The 16,034-nt window shown below is 39.4% G+C and overlaps 1 protein-coding gene and 1 pseudogene across 1 annotated transcript; both read left to right on the top strand.

The window, feature by feature from the left end:
• The first annotated feature begins 7,056 nt into the window (after positions 1–7,056).
• LOC127419483 (transcription factor HES-5-like) lies at positions 7,057–8,118 on the top strand (annotated as a pseudogene).
• Positions 8,119–12,937: 4,819 nt separating this feature from the next.
• LOC127419480 (transcription factor HES-5-like) lies at positions 12,938–15,805 on the top strand. Its single transcript, XM_051660900.1, has 2 exons — positions 12,938–13,025; positions 13,123–15,805. The coding sequence occupies exons 1-2, from the start codon at positions 12,957–12,959 to the stop codon at positions 13,531–13,533; spliced, it is 480 nt and encodes a 159-aa protein (XP_051516860.1). The 5' UTR covers positions 12,938–12,956; the 3' UTR covers positions 13,534–15,805.
• Positions 15,806–16,034: the final 229 nt, after the last annotated feature.

Here is a 16,034-nt window from a genome sequence, read left to right as displayed (position 1 = left end):
TCATTTTAGATACAGTTATTAAATTGTTATTTACATAGGCTAAATATACTATTAATTAAATCTTGTTTTATTACATATCGTATTTCAATGGAGAAATAATTTATTACAGCTGACAGTTACATGAGCAAACAAGGTTTGAACATCAACCGTAACAAGATCAAATTGAAGTTCATGGCTTTTTAATACTTCGGTGTACAAATTTGAAGGCGGCTTATTGAATAAATACAGGTAAATGTCATAATGACTACACATTACTTTACGGAGAGCTTACAACCTACTAGTTAAGTCTTGCCTTAAAGACAACAAGCTCTGCGAGCGCAGATCTCTTTCCAACGAGAGACTGCTGCATTATCTGCCTTATAGAAACTTGGATGTCTGCGGGGATTCCAGACTCAGCCATCGAACCAGTGGGGTTCTCCGTGCACCGAGCGGACAGAGTGGAAGACCTCTCAGGTAAAAGCAGAGGTGGTGGTGTATGTTTTATGATCAACAAATCCTGGTGTGATTAGAGGAACTTACATTCCATCAAGTCTTTCTGCTCTCCTGATCTGGAATTTCTCATACTTCTGTGTCGACCATTCTGGCTACCGAGGGAATTCACAGCAGTCATCATCACAGCTGTGTACATCCCACCACAAACCGACACAGATCGGGCACTCAAGGAACTGTATGGGAGTATAAGCAAGCAGGAAACCGCACACCCTGAGGCCACGTTCATTGTGACCAGGGAATTTAACAAAGCCAACTTCAAGTCAATAGCACCGAAATACTACCAACACATCAGTTTCAACACACAAGGGGACCGGGTTTTGGACCATTGCTACTCTGCCTTCCGGGATGGCTACAAATTCCTCCCCCACCCACCATTTGGCAAATCAGACCACTCTTCTGTTCTGCTTCTGCCCACTTACAGGCAGAAACTGAAACAGGAAGCACCTGACCTCAGAACGATCCAGTGCAGGTCGGACCAATCAGACTCTATGCTACAAGACTGTTTTGATCAAGCAAACTGGGAGATGTTCCGGTCCGCCTCTGATGACGACATCGAGGTCTGATACCGTAATGCGTTTCATCAGGATGTGCACAGATGATGTGGTGCTGACCAAAACAATACGGATCTACCCTAACCAGAAACCATGGATTAATAGCGATGTTCGTCCGGCACTTAATGCGGGGATCTCCGCTTTTAATTCCAGGATCACGGAGTTGCATAAACAAGACAGTTATGCCCTCCACAAAACTATCAGAGCAGCCAAATGCCAATACAGGGACAAGATTGAAGGACAGTTCAACACCACCAACTCTAGAAGCATGTGGCAGGGAATTAATATCATCACAGACTTCAAAAGGGAATAAAAACTCCACCCTGAACACCGCTGCCTCTAAGATGAGCTAAATACTTTGCTCATTTCGAGGGAAATGACACCGCCCTCACGGAGAGTGCTCTCACGGCCGAAGCTACAGAGGTTAGTTCACTCTCCGTCTCTGTAGCGGAGTCTCTGTAGATCCTTCTGATGGGCAAATATCCATAAAGCCGTGGGTCCAGACGGCATTCCGTGTCAGAGCGTGCGCGAACCAACTGGCTGGTGTTTTTACGGACATTTTCAACCTTTCCCTCTCCTTGTCCGTGATCCCCACATGCTTTAAAACATCCACCATTGTGCCTGTACCAAAGCAATCCAAAATCACTTGCTTAAATGACTGGCGTCCTGTTGCTCTGACCCCCATCATCAGCAAATGCTTTGAGAGACTAATCAGAGATTACATCTGCTCTGTGCTGCCTGCCTCACTAGACTCACTGCAGTTTGCATACCGCAACAACCGCTCCACTGATGATGCCATTGCACTTAAACTATACACTGCTCTCTCCCACCTGGAAAAAAAGGAACACATATGCAAGAATGCTGTTTGTAGACTACAGCTCAGCATTCAACAACATAGTGCCCTCCAAGCTTGATGAGAAACTCCAGGCTCTAGGCTTAAACAGCTCACTGTACAGCTGGATCCTGGATTTCCTGTCAAGCAGACGCCAGGTGGTTAGAATGGGCAGCAATGTCTCATCACTGACCCTCAACACTGGAGCCCCGCAGGGCTGTGCTCTCAGCCCACTCCTTTATTCCTTGTACACACATGACTGTGTGGCAACACATAGCTCCAAATGCCATCATTAAGTTTGCTGATGATAAGACGGTGGTAGGTCTGATCACAGACAATGATGAAACAGCTTACAGAGAGGAGGTGCACACTGACATGCTGGTGTCAGGAGCACAACCTCTCTCTCAACGTCAGAAAGACCAAGGAGCTTGTGGTGGACTTCAGGAGAAAAGACAGAGAACACAGCCCCATCACCATCAATGGAGCACCGGTGGAGAGTCAGCAGCTTCAAGTTCCTCGGTGTCCACATCACTGAGGAACTCACATGGTCCGTTCACACTGAGGCTGTTGTGAAGAAGGCTTCTTCCTGAGACGGCTGAATAAGTTTGGAATGAACCACTACATCCTCACACTGTTCTACACCAGCACTGTATGGAGCATCCTGACTGGCTGCATCATCACCTGGTATGGCAACAGCACCACCCTCAACCGCAAAGCCCTGCAAAGTGTGGTGCAAACTGCCAGACACATCATCATCGGAGGTGAGCTTCCCTCCCTCCAGGACATCTATACCAGGCGGTGTGTGAAAAAAGCTAGGAGGATCAGAGACTCCAGCCACCCGAGTCATGGGCTGCTCTCACTGCTACCATCAGGCAGGCGGTATCGCAGCATCAGGACCTGCACCAGCCGACTTCATGACAGCTTCTTCCCCCAAGCAATCAGACTTTTTAACTCTTGATTGATCACGATACATACATCAGCACCGCACGTTATTAGCCTCAGACTGGACTCACATTTTATACTTCTCTTAAAAACACACTGGCAGGGGGAGCCTGGGTAGCTCAGTGGTAAAATATGCTGGCTACCACCCCTGGAGTTCGCTAGTTCGAATCCCAGGGCGTGCTGAGTGACTCCAGCCAGGTCTCATAAGAAACCAAATTGGCCCGGTTGCTAGGGAGGGTAGAGTCACATGGGGTAACCTCCTCGTGGTCGCTATAATGTGGTTTGTTCTCGGTGGGGCGCATGGTGAATTGAGCGTGGTTACCGCGGTAGATGGCGTGAAGCCTCCACACGCGCCATGTCTCCGTGGCAACGCGCTCAACAAGCTACATAAGATGCGCGGGTTGACTGTCTCAGACGCGGAGGCAACTGGGATTCGTCCTCCACCACCCGGACTGAGGCGAATCACTATGCGACCACGAGGACTTGAGCGCACTGGGAATTGTGCATTCCAAATTGGGACAAAAAGGGGAGAAAAAAAAATCCCCCCCCCCCCCAAAAAAAAAAAAAAAACAACACACATACACTGGCAACTGAATGTCAACACAACACTTCATATTTATCTCCACTGATTACATTTGGGGGGGGGGGGGGTACAGTGTATTTTAATTGTATACAGTCAGTGTATACTGTATATAATTTCTTTATTTTTTGTATACAGTCTTATTTTGTGTATACTGTATATTATTAGGTGTATATTGTGTTGTGTAATGTGTAAACTGTGTGTGTAAATCAGATGTTTATTGTAATTGTCATACTGCTATGTTGCTTGGAACCACACCCAAGACTTTCACCCACTGTTGCACTTGTGTATATGGTTAAGTGACAATAAAGGATTTGATTTGATTTGAGAACAGGCGGTGCAACCAAATTAAGCACTGACTTAGTTACAAACTAACTAGTAGTTACTAAGCCCTTAGTGTGAACTTTACGTCCCAAAAATACGTGAGACTTTACGCACAGCTGGTGCAACCCTACCCAGGAAACTAATGCCAGAACTAAACTTGCAGTAAGATCTACAAAAGTGAGGAAAAATCTATGGGTAATAGGAACTGCTTTTCATCACGTGTACAGAGTAGCAACCTACAGTATGTCCACAATCATATAGAGTAGATCTATCCAGCCCAACAACACCACGGTGACTGCTCGAATCTCTGCCTCTTTGGCAGAGATCTCAGCCTGGATGACCGAACACAACCTGCAACTTAATCCAGCAAAGACTGCGCTCTTCGTCTTTCCAGCAAACCCTGCTGTTGAAAACAACATCACCGTTCAGCTGGGTTCAACTACAATAACGTCTTCCAAAATGGTCAGAAATCTAGGAGTAACCATCGATAACCAACTCAAAATCATTTCTGCAGAGCTGCGTTCCCACCAGAAGCCTGCGGTCAGCTAATGAGTGGCACGTTGTTGTACCAACACAAAGAGGGACCAAAACGCTTTCCCGGACTTTCGGTTTCATTGTACCATGTTGGTGGAATGACCTTTCCAACTCCATCCGTGAAGCAGACGCACTCTCTGCCTTCAAAAAAAAACCGGCTAAAAACACATCTTTTCCATGAGCTCTTAACCATGCACTCTAAAAAAAAATGTATATTTTATATATATATATATATTTTCTTGTTACACTCTAATCTGTCTTGGATATTACTATTTAGATGCTAGTGAAACTTTGTAATGCAGCACTTTTCGTATCACTGCCTCCTTAAGATGAATCGCTTATGATGTTTTCCACTTTTATAAGTTGCTTTGGATAAAAGCGTCTGCCAAAAATGTGATATCCATCCTTGTATAGATATCATGAATCTTTACAAGCCAGCGTACATCATATGGCCACAAGAAATTTTACCAGTGTCCGGCCATCCATGTATCTACACAAGTGATTTTAACGGTCACCGTGTACAGTGAAAGTACATGCTGAAAATAATGAATGTGGTGAGGCACTTGTAGACTGGGTGGAGCAAGAAAACATTTATCTAGTATTTGACACTAAAGATCCAGGCACATTTAAAACAGTTGCATGGAGAAGAGATTATAATCCCAACCTCAGCTTTGTTACATGTAATAGAAATGGGGAACTACCTCCAACTCAGAGAAGAGTAATTGATTATTTTTCCCATAGGCAACATAGACCTGTTATATTAGAGATTGACATCACAATACCATTAGTCAAATCCATCTCTGGAACTACCGTAGGTGGAATTCCCAAAAAGCTTGTCGGGAAAAATGTTGCAGATCTTAATGATTCCTTGCTTCTTTCTCATCATAATGATGACCGCTTGTTAAAGGCTGTAATCTCTACAGCTAAAAAGCACATTGCCAGGGGATTTAGAAAAGCCTATATACCAAAAAGGAACCAAGAAAATGAATGTCTTTGCAAAGAGTTTATTGAAAGTGGTGATCCGACCTTCTCCACAGTCTTGATGCAGCCAGAAGACAGTGATGGGCAAAGACTTTTGATACTTGACTTTAAACATTCTTGGGGCATGCCAAGGAGACTTAGAGGATCCATAACAATCTCTGGGAAGAAGCCAAACCTTACCCCCAACCAGATCGTCAATCAAAATCTCCAATGGTGCCGAAAATTTTTAAAGTAAACTCCCAGAAAAAATCTGAGTACTCACGAACATTCAATGAAGAAGAAATCTACTTAGAACTATAACTCACCAAATCTGGGAAAGCCCCAAGCCTTTATCAAATCTATCCTGAGCTTCTTATAATTATGGGTAGAAGTGCTAGGAAGTGGAGGGAACATTTTCTTTCTAATGTCCTGGCAACTGGTATGCTTCCAAAATAATTTAAGACCAAAATAATTGCTATATTATAGCCTGGCAAAGCAGCCTCTGACTTAAAGGCAATTGCTATTCTTAGCTGCACTTAAAAACTCTTGGAGAGATTAATTTATAATAGAATAAGTGACATAATTGGGCAGAATATACTAGTGGAACAAGCAGACCAAAAAGAAGCTACTGTGATCAAGTTCTGGCACTTACAGCATATAGAAGCAGCCTACAAAGAGAAACTCAAAACGTCAGTGGCTTTAATTGATTTAACTGCAGCCTACAACAGTCTGGAAGGAGGGTGTAATATACAAATTGCTAAAAATAATTCCTTATTGAACAACAGCAAGACTTGTAAACAACATGCAATAGACACATTCATGTATTCATGTTTCAAGTACACGTTTCATGTACTTTCATGTATCTTGAAGATAAAAGCCAGCTGTAAAAACCTTAACAGACTAACGCAAGAATCAGTGTTAACCGCTCTCATTTAAACTTGCATTGCCTATATCTGACCTATCAGAAACAAACTCCAGAAGGTTCTGCCACACAGATGACATAAGAACTTATGTCTAGTTGCTATAGCAGAGTAAAGAAATTCTACATGTTGGCGTTCTTAAGTGTACACTAAATAAAGGAATAAATATATTATTAAACCAGAATTATAAGGAGCCATTCATCAAACAGAATATATGCCTTTTGCAGTTGAGACTGAACTGATTTGTCAGGTATTAGTGAAAAAATTATGGTATTTGAAACTAAGACTATGGTGGGTTTAAAAGACTCAGATTCTATTTTTTCATTTAAACTTGGAAATAAACAGAATATACAATCTTTAAAATTTTAAAACAAAGTTATGATGTGAAATGAAGACATTTTGAAATACATGCCATCAATAAATTAAAACGGAGACTTGCAAATACCTAAAAAGTCTGAAATTCTTGTACATTTTTCACTCATGTAATTTGTCATGAAAACGTTTGTATTCACATTTTAAAAAATGCAAACAGCCTTACACTTTTGGACCCTACTTTATGTTCATAAAGTATAGTTCATGCTCTCTTACTGGAGATCAACCCATATTTCTTAATCTGATGAGACTTCAAAATGGTGTCTAAACTTTCTCACAAACTTCCTATCTGTAATCCATCCCTCTCCACCTGCCTGCCAGAGATTAGTTAATTGTTTCCCGTTTTATAAATGCCTCACTGAGCATGTGGCAACCCTCTGCTCCTTTGAGTCTTTCAGGCACACCCATTGGCTGCAGACTGTGAGAACCTCCAGCAAACTCAAAACTCTGACATTCACATGGAGATTTGAGAGTATTAATAGAGGAGAAGATAATTCAGCACATCTCAGAACTGACCCTCAAAGAGAACTGAACAGAAATGACATGGTTATGTCACCTACAATCGGTGGATCATTGATTTACACTGCAGAACAACTTTTGACAAATAAGGTAAATATTTTTTATTGAATTGAAAATTGAACAAACATTCAAACCAGTTCTTTGGAATTTTAAAATATGATTAATTGAAAAGTGTTTCTAAATATCGGTTTTTAATCTTTCCTCAGCTGAGAAAGCCAATAGTGGAGAAGATCCGCAGAGAATGTATCAACAGCAGTATCGAGAAGCTCAAGTCTTTGAGTCAAGAGTTTGACACAACAGCCCGACTCCAGACAGGAGAAAGCTGATATCCCGGAGATGACGGTTGATTTCTTGAGGACAGCAACAGAATCATGAGAGCTACTCCAGATGTGTACAGGAGGCTGTCAACTCCTGCCTCAGTGTCAAGTGCAGACTCAGTACCACAGCAGACTGCTGAAGCACTTCCTCAACATGCAGCCTTCCAGAGAGAAGAGCACAAGAGTCCTGTCTCAACTCAATTCACCAGCCTGCCAGACCAGCAATGAGCAAACTTCAGCCTGCAGTGGACTCTGGAGACCCTGGCAGGGGCCATTCTTATGTGCTTAAAAAGACATCAACGTGGACTCCCATGACTCTGTTATAAGAGTAAATGAAGATTCTAGGTCTACTTCTTGCAAGAGAGGTCAATTACTAGTAATCCTACTCCAGGAATTTTCTATTTTTATTTTTTATTTTTTTTTTTTACCATGGGCAAATCATGCTTCAATAGCTCCAAGGAGAGCTATGTTAGCAATACTGTAGTTATTAGAAATCTCATACTGAGGTGCAATTTATTATTTCATAAACATATCTCTGAATAGATCCATTGTATCTTATAACTTCTATTAACTGCAGTTTTCAGAAACATCATGCTGAGGTGCAAGTTTTATTCTATGTTTCTGAATAGATCCAATGGATCTTTTAATTTCTTTTAACTTGTTCTTGTTTGAACATGTTGTTGTTGGTGTTGTAGCTTCTGTATAATTAATTCTGACTGACAAATTATTTTATAAAAACATATGTAACTGTGTTTTAAACAAGTGAGAGATATAATCGAACAATAAAGTACTGCATCAAGATGCTGGATGTATGCACATTTATTAATACAATAAACATTTATTTTACATCAAACGTTGTCACTGTGGTCCTGAAATGTACATTCTTAACAACCAGCTATTTTCAACATTAGGCTAAAACAAGTACAAACACATCTTTAGAAAGATGGAACTCATGAAAGATGGAACCTATTTATGACATCACCTTTTGTCGATAACCATTTTTTCCTTTATCTCTTGCCAACATACCTAGGCCAATTAGAAATGTACATCAGTGACTAGAAACGAAACAGTAGTGATGAAGTCAGACCAACAATTTACCTCAGAAGAGCGAGTCTACAAATCTGCACATCCACTAAAGATTCACATATTCAATTGCAGAATTCATGTTCTTAACTCATTAAAAAAATAAGATAATAACAAAAAAAACAAAAACAAAAAAAAAAAAATGCAGAAATTAGTTCTCTGAACAACTTTTATGCTTATTGGGTATACTGCTGTTTCTCTTTAAACAGGAAAGTAAAGATGGTAAGAGCCTAATGTAAAATGAACATAAGCAAGAACACTTATATTACATTTGATGATGGGATCAGTGATTAGAGCAGTGGCATAACCAGAACTGGCCCATCCATTTTTAATGAGGCCCACCCAAAAGTAATTTCCTGGCTACGTCCTTGGATTGGAGCATGTTGATAGCCTCAGCCGATCATATACTGTCACACTCTCCAGGCTAAAGCAAAATATGCTTATATGTTTAACATATACGACACTCCCATATCAATCAGCAAATGAACAGAATTGCATTCAAAATAAGTTTGTGCTGTGCTATAGTTGCTATAGGCCTAGTTAACACCTTATATAAAGTATTGATCCTTTTAGACAAATAAACATATTGTTTATAGTCAGACCACTACAGGATGATTAAAACCTAACACTACTCATTTTGATTTTCTAGGTTAGATTCGAACCGATTCAGTATGAAGGAGGTTTTGCTAAATCTTGGGAACATCCTAAAGTGTTTAGATAGTATCTATAAACTCTCCATGTCCAGATGGTCTTGTTCCTCTAAGGTACCCCTCTAATAAAGAGGGAACAAACACCGTGGCTAATGTGATGTGTAACAAGACACACTTCATTTGTTTCCTCACTGTGGCCAGTCAATGAACAGACTGTGGGAAAGAGGTACTAGCTCTCTATACACAACTCATGGGAACCTCAGTAAAACCCTAGGGCCTTATGTCACAGAAGCCTTATGTCTGTCTTGAGGCCTGCTACAGGTGGTTTAGCATAAAGGAACATACCAATGGAATCTGCTACACAGCTTGCAGTTAGCAAAATCACATTTCCGCTACATGGCAATAAAAATAAATAAAAAAAAATCAATAGAAATACACCATTTATTAATTTATAGTGTTCAAATAATAAATAAACAGTAAAAAAGGCTTCACAAGTGAAAATGCTCTTCTTTCTCCCCACTTGTGCACAACCCAAAGTTTGAGTTCCCAAAAGCTTGTCTGTGAAAGTGTTTGTTTTCCATTTTCTCAATGGACCAGTTAGCATTGTTATGCCTTTAGCTTCACTCATCAGATTAAAGCACCCAGGATGGTGGGAATGTACGCAAACACCAACTCACAGTATTACCATAGTATGTGAGGATACAAGCAGACAAGCAGACACAAACAGACATTGGTGTTCATTTTGAGTCCCTCTTTCAGTATAAATCTATGGGATTTGGTTAAAATCCTTAACCCTAAACAGCAATAGTAATGATTGTGATTTTGCCTTAACAAACACCAGTAATGGCAAATATTCGCTTGCTCAAGCACATTTCCATTCAGATGCAGTTACTTTTATGTTCTGTAAAAAATTTTCAGATATTTTTCAGTCACACAACTTAAGCAGGACGCAGGCAGCGTGTCTGTGGCTTTCCCACACTAGAGACAATGGAAGGCATCAGTCAATCGTTAACTGTGACATGAGAATCAGCACTTCTACTGGGCGTGTGAGCACAGCAGCAGCTGCTGGAACAGAAGACCGCATCAAAGCCCACTCTGATCTCCAAACACGAGCGCCTGGCGCGTGGTGGGCACGAAGCGACAAGTTACACAAAACCTCAAGCAAAACAAGTGAACCTTTTTATATTCACGTCCCAAAACGAATTAGTATAATTTAAAATCATCTTGCAACAAATTAGCAGGCAAGGGTACAATCTCACGGCAAAATCGTTAATACCCCTTAAGGCAGATTTGGAAGAAATTTTATTACCTTCACGCGCGTCTTCATCCAGTAGTTTCACATGGACACGATAATTTCCGTAATCTGACACGTGGTCGTGACACTTCTATCACCTAACTCCAGTAGAGTTGTTAACAGTTATCAAAGGCGAATAATTGTGGGAACAGCCCAAATCTGTGTTTTGCAGCTGTCTCTGATGTTTTTGATGTCGGTGTATTTTCCACGTGCCATTGTCGCAAGTATGTGTTGGTCACGCTTCTAAAATATTTGCTTAGGAAATCTGTAAGGAAAAAAAGGATGTGCAACCTTTTTTTTTTTTTGCATTGGACAGATCTTTCTGCAATATATTTGTTTACACAAAGTATGAATTAGATGAATGCACAAATGTATCAATCAATAATTGAATTGCAAAGAAAAAGCTACTTTTGAAACAGAAAAACAAAAAAGAAAAGGTTAGAGTGGGCAAAGAAACAGACATTGGAAAACAGATAATTGGAAAAGAGAGTTATGGATCTTAACCCCATTGAGCTTTTGTGGGATCAGCTAGACTGTAAGGTGCGTGAGAAGTGCCCGACAAGACAGCCACATCTATGGCAAGTGCTACAGCAAGCATGGGGTGAAATGTCACCTGAGTATCTGGACAAACTGACAGCTAGAATGCCAAGGATCTGCAAAGCTGTCATTGCTGCATGTGGAGGATTTTTTGATGAGAACTCTGAAGTAGTTTAATTTCTTTTTTTTTTTTTTTCAAATTGTAATTGTAATTTTTCACATTATTTATGTCCTGACTATACATTGTGATCAGTTGATGCCACTTTAGTGAATTAAAGTAACAATTTCTTTCCATAAGAGCAAACTCTGTAGATTATTTCAAACATTTGGCCGGCAGTGTATTTTGGTATTAATTAGATACATGCAGAATTTATTTATTTTTTAGCACTGTACAGTTTTTACAATCTATAGTTTTTGTAATATACAGCTCTGGAAAAAACTAAGAGACCGCTGCAAAATTATCAGTTTCTCTGGATTTACTATTTATTGGTATGTGTTTGAGTAAAATGAAAATTTTTGTTTTATTCTATAAAGTACTGACAACTTTTCTCCCAAATTCCATATAAAAATATTGTCATTTAGAGCATTTATTTGCAGAAAATGACAGCTGGTCAAAATAACAAAAAAGATGCAGTATTTTCAGACCTCGAATAATGCAAAGAAAACAAATTCACATGAATATTTAGCACCCCCAGATCATCACCGATCCTCCACCAAATTTCACAGTGGGTGTGAGACACTGTGGCTTGAAGGTCTCTCCAGGTCTCTGTCTAACCATTAGACGACCAGGTGGAGGATCGGTGATGATCTGGGGATGCGTCAGCAAGGCTTGAATGGGGCAGATTTGTCTTTGTGAAGGACGCATGAATCAAGCCATGTACAAGGTTATCCTGGATGAAAACTTGCTTCCTTCTGCTCTGAAAATGTTCCCTAACTATGAGGAATGGTTTTTACAGCAGGACATTGCTCCATGCCACACAGCCAGGTCAGTCAAGGTGTGGATAGAGGAGCATCAGATCAAGACCCTGTCATGGCCAGCCCAATCTCCAGACCTGAACCCCATTGAAAACCTCTGGAATGTGATCGAGGAAGATGGATGGCCACAAGCCATCAAACAAGACCGAGCTGCTTGAATTTTTGCGCCAGGAGTGGCATAAAGTCACCCAACAGCAGTGTGAAAGACTGGTAGAGAGCATGCCAAGACACATGAAATCTGTGATTGAAAATCAGGGTTATTCCACTAAATACTGATTTCTGAACTCTTCCTAAGTTAAAACATTAGTATTGTGTTGTTTAAAAATGAATATGAACTTGTTTTCTTTGCATTATTCGAGGTCTGAAAACACTGCATCTTTTTTGTTATTTTGACCAGTTGTCATTTTCTGCAAATAAATATAAGACAATATTTTTATTTGGAATTTGGGAGAAATGTTGTCAGTACTTTATAGAATAAAACAAAAATGTTAATTTACTCAAACACATACCAATAAACAGTAAATCTAGAGAAATTGATCATTTTGCAGTGGTCTCTTAATTTTTTCCAAAGCTGTATTTTGGTAGCACAAATTATGAATTAGATACATGCACAAATATATCAATTTAATTTTGTCATGGTTTATCAAAAAGCTTTTGAATTTTATTAAATGTATTCAATGGTATTTTTATAATACTAAATTTCCACAATGTACATTCACTTATAACAATACTTAAAATAGAGATTCAATCTTATTCTGTTAATCTAATTGTCTGAAATTCCTCAAAAATTTCACTATACTTTCAAGGTAATCCCTATAATAAATATGTGTCCCTCTGATTCCTTGGGAAACATTCCTTTAGTGGAAGGCGAGCAGCCAGTTAACCATAAAATTAATGTCCCCTATTGTTATGATGAGCCAGCCCGTTAGTCTGAGAGTGTGGGAACAGTAACACAGCACAGGGCACATGGCTTTGTAATGGTAATGCTGTAGTATAAATACAGGGGGGGCTGCTCCTCAGAGAGGTTCAGAACTCTTTTTACTGCAAGGGAAAAACAAGCTGTTTAGAAAGAATATGGCACCGCATTCAGTTACAATCGCCTCTTTTGACCATCTTCATTTCAGCGATAAGGACAAAATAAAGGCATGTTCCATTTCCACCTCAATTCTGTGTTTAATCAAAACTTTGTTCTGTACACAGCATGAAACATGTTCTAACCAATGTTCCCATTTGATTTCAGATGAGGAAACCAATCGTTGAGAAGATGCGGAGAGATCGCATCAACAGCTGCATCAACCAGCTCAAAAGTCTGTTAGAGAAGGAATTCCACAGCCATGACCCCAACACCAAACTCGAGAAGGCCGATATCCTGGAGATGACCGTCAGCTTTCTAAAAAAGCAGCTGCAGATCCCAGCAGCTCTGGCTCAGAGGGATTATAATGAAGGATACTCTCATTGCTGGAGGGAGTTTATGCAATTCCTCACTCTTCACTCCACCGGAGGAGGATCTGGCCGGGAGTTCCAGCATCTTCATAATGCCCAACGAGCAAGCCCAGCTGTCAACGCCACTCCATCAGCACACTCTTCTAAACTGAGCGCAGTCAGTCTGCAGCAGCCTGACAGCAGGAGGCCCGTCTGGAGACCATGGTAGAGAAGCTAAAGCCTGAGATTTGAAAATACCCGAGGGACAGTTGTGTCTCTCATAAGTGTAGGAGATATTCATTTCCAAAGTGTAAGTTTGTTATATCTTGTCTTCATATTGATTGACAAAAACTTTAGATGGACGTGTGTTTGTCAGTGGAAGGCGGTGCATTTAAATGTACAGCCTCTTGTTCTGAATCAATAGCTCTTAATGTGATTTTTACCACATATATCATCTTTTTTGTAAATGTTATTACATTGTATATTGCTTTTTTATATTTGAATGGACATGCATTTTATTTAGGTTGACTCCAGTGGAGTTTGTGGTTTATGTATCAGACCTTTGACAAACACACTGGTACTGTACTTAAGATTTTCTTCAGAGTTTGCGCTGAGAATTTTGCATTGTTTTTAAGGGAGGCTCATTGTACCTTTTTTAAAAAATTTTATTGAACATTCACAACATTCATAACATTATAATAGAATACAATGTCATACCTTTGACACATACAGTACAAATACAAACTAAAAAATAATAATAAAAGGGCATCACAAACATATATCAAAATCATTATAACAATGACACAGTCTTACTGGCTTTCTTGTTTATAGAAAATCTTATAGACTCAAAATAAATAAGGGCTGTTTGGAAATGTGGAAATATTGGGTTTAAAATCACTCCACTTAGTCTGATGTATATAATATTGTCTTCATCAATGATTTTTTTTTTTATTGTATGTTTTGGAAATATAAGCTCTTATGCCAAATATCTTTTTCTGTTAATAAAATTATACCATGTCAAATAACTTTTGCCTGTGTCACAGACTCTTGTTCTGTTCACTGTCAGAATCTAAGCCTTGTTATATGAACTGCTTAAGTAATTGGCACAATATGTGCATGTTCTTGTCAGTAGTTTGGAAAGGAAGCAACTGCTATTACAATCAAAGGAATTGTAACTGTAAAATGACTGTTAACAAGTAAATTATTTTAACTATATGGAACAAATGGACCTTATTCAGAGTTGCGCCATCTTGGATTTTTGATGGGAATGACAACGAGGCTGTGAGGGATAGACTAACAGCCTCTTCAATGGGTTGTACAGTTGTTTAAAGTGTTTTGAATCATTCCGCTGTGAAATATTGGAAGAAAAAATTAGGTCTGTGAATAAGGTCTGTTCTCTTCATCTCAGTGTGAGTGCATGAACCATTGACTTTGTTGACTAAACCTGTTACTTTACAAGATCCGTCATACCTTTGAGATTGCAAGAATGCAGGTTTAAACCCTTAAATTGTCATCAACTGCATCTGTTTAATTGCAAGTCACCCTTTATAAATGTTCTTTTAGTATAAGAAAGAGAGTGTGAGATAAATTATGTTATTAATTCTGTCATTATGTTTATAAAATGCTTTTATAACAATTGTTTTGCTTTATTTTGAGAGCAATTGTATAATTTGAACTCTGAAATAACTCTAGACTATGTCTATATTAGGTATCTACCAGCACAGATGCTGCTTTGGACAAAGCCAGTAAATAGAATAACACAGCCTCCCCTCTACAGGCACACTTCTATTGTTCTGCCCTCCTGAGAATATCGCACTCACAATGGGAAAGTAGTGTGGGAAACAGTTCCACACACCCAACCCACACGTTCCACAGTCAGTGGAGATGACCTCCCTAACAACAGCAAGCCCTTTCATCCTATCTTCTTTTCCCAGGGGCTGAAGCAAGTGTGTGTGTCACTGAACATTTGTGAATGATTAGAAGAGATACAGTGGGGTTCAAAAGTCTGAGACCACTGGTGAAAATGTTATATTAACAGCATAACAATTCAATTTGAGCGAAAAGTTGAAGTAAAAATATAAACATGAATTTCAGAATTTCTTAGTATCTGGTATGTCTTCCATTTACTTTAATGACAGCATGCACTTGAGCTGGCATAAACTCCACAAGTTTTTGCAAAACCTGATGATCCATGTTATCCCAGCATTATTTGAGAATGTTCCAAAGAGCATCTTGTATGTTTCAACCGAACCATTCGTGGCATAGAAATAATGTAGAATCTTAAATGTTCCTTATTCATTTTACGTAATAACGTTTCTTTTTTTAAAAAAAATGTTTAATCCTAAAACTTTGTTTATTTCCAGGTTTAAGTTAGATCTTGAATCACAGACTTTCAATGTCATCTCACACTTTTGGAACCAACTGTACAAACCGATAACTGATACTAGAGCAAAAAATAAATAAAATCTATATATACAAAACATACAGTATTTACTGTACAATTTATCGATGACTTGAGGCATTAAGTTACTACAAATAAACAGGACATTTGAGGCCATCTGTCCTCGAAGATGGAAGACCAAGATCATGATTTAAATAACAATTAAACGTTTTCTCAGAATTCTTTAGAGTGAAACTGGGCACACATGCTTGAGAGCAGAGCACATATCAAATGTTCACCCATAGCAGTCGAACCCGCTGTGCTGCCCTTTCGGTCGCTAAAACAATTAG

Source organism: Myxocyprinus asiaticus, chromosome 28, assembly GCF_019703515.2.
Source record: "Myxocyprinus asiaticus isolate MX2 ecotype Aquarium Trade chromosome 28, UBuf_Myxa_2, whole genome shotgun sequence".
Classification (NCBI taxonomy): Eukaryota; Metazoa; Chordata; class Actinopteri; order Cypriniformes; family Catostomidae; genus Myxocyprinus; species Myxocyprinus asiaticus.
Note: the sequence above shows the minus strand (reverse complement) of the source record. Positions and strands in the feature narration are given on the sequence as shown.

What these genes read in the sequence shown, in the direction of transcription:
- LOC127419480 (XM_051660900.1), top strand. Translation starts at nt 12,957, where the DNA reads ATGGCACCGCATTCAGTTACAATCGCCTCTTTTGACCATCTTCATTTC. An exon ending in GCGATAAGGACAAAATAAAG is followed by an intron (nt 13,026 to 13,122) that starts GCATGTTCCATT and finishes ATTTGATTTCAG; the next exon opens with ATGAGGAAACCAATCGTTGA.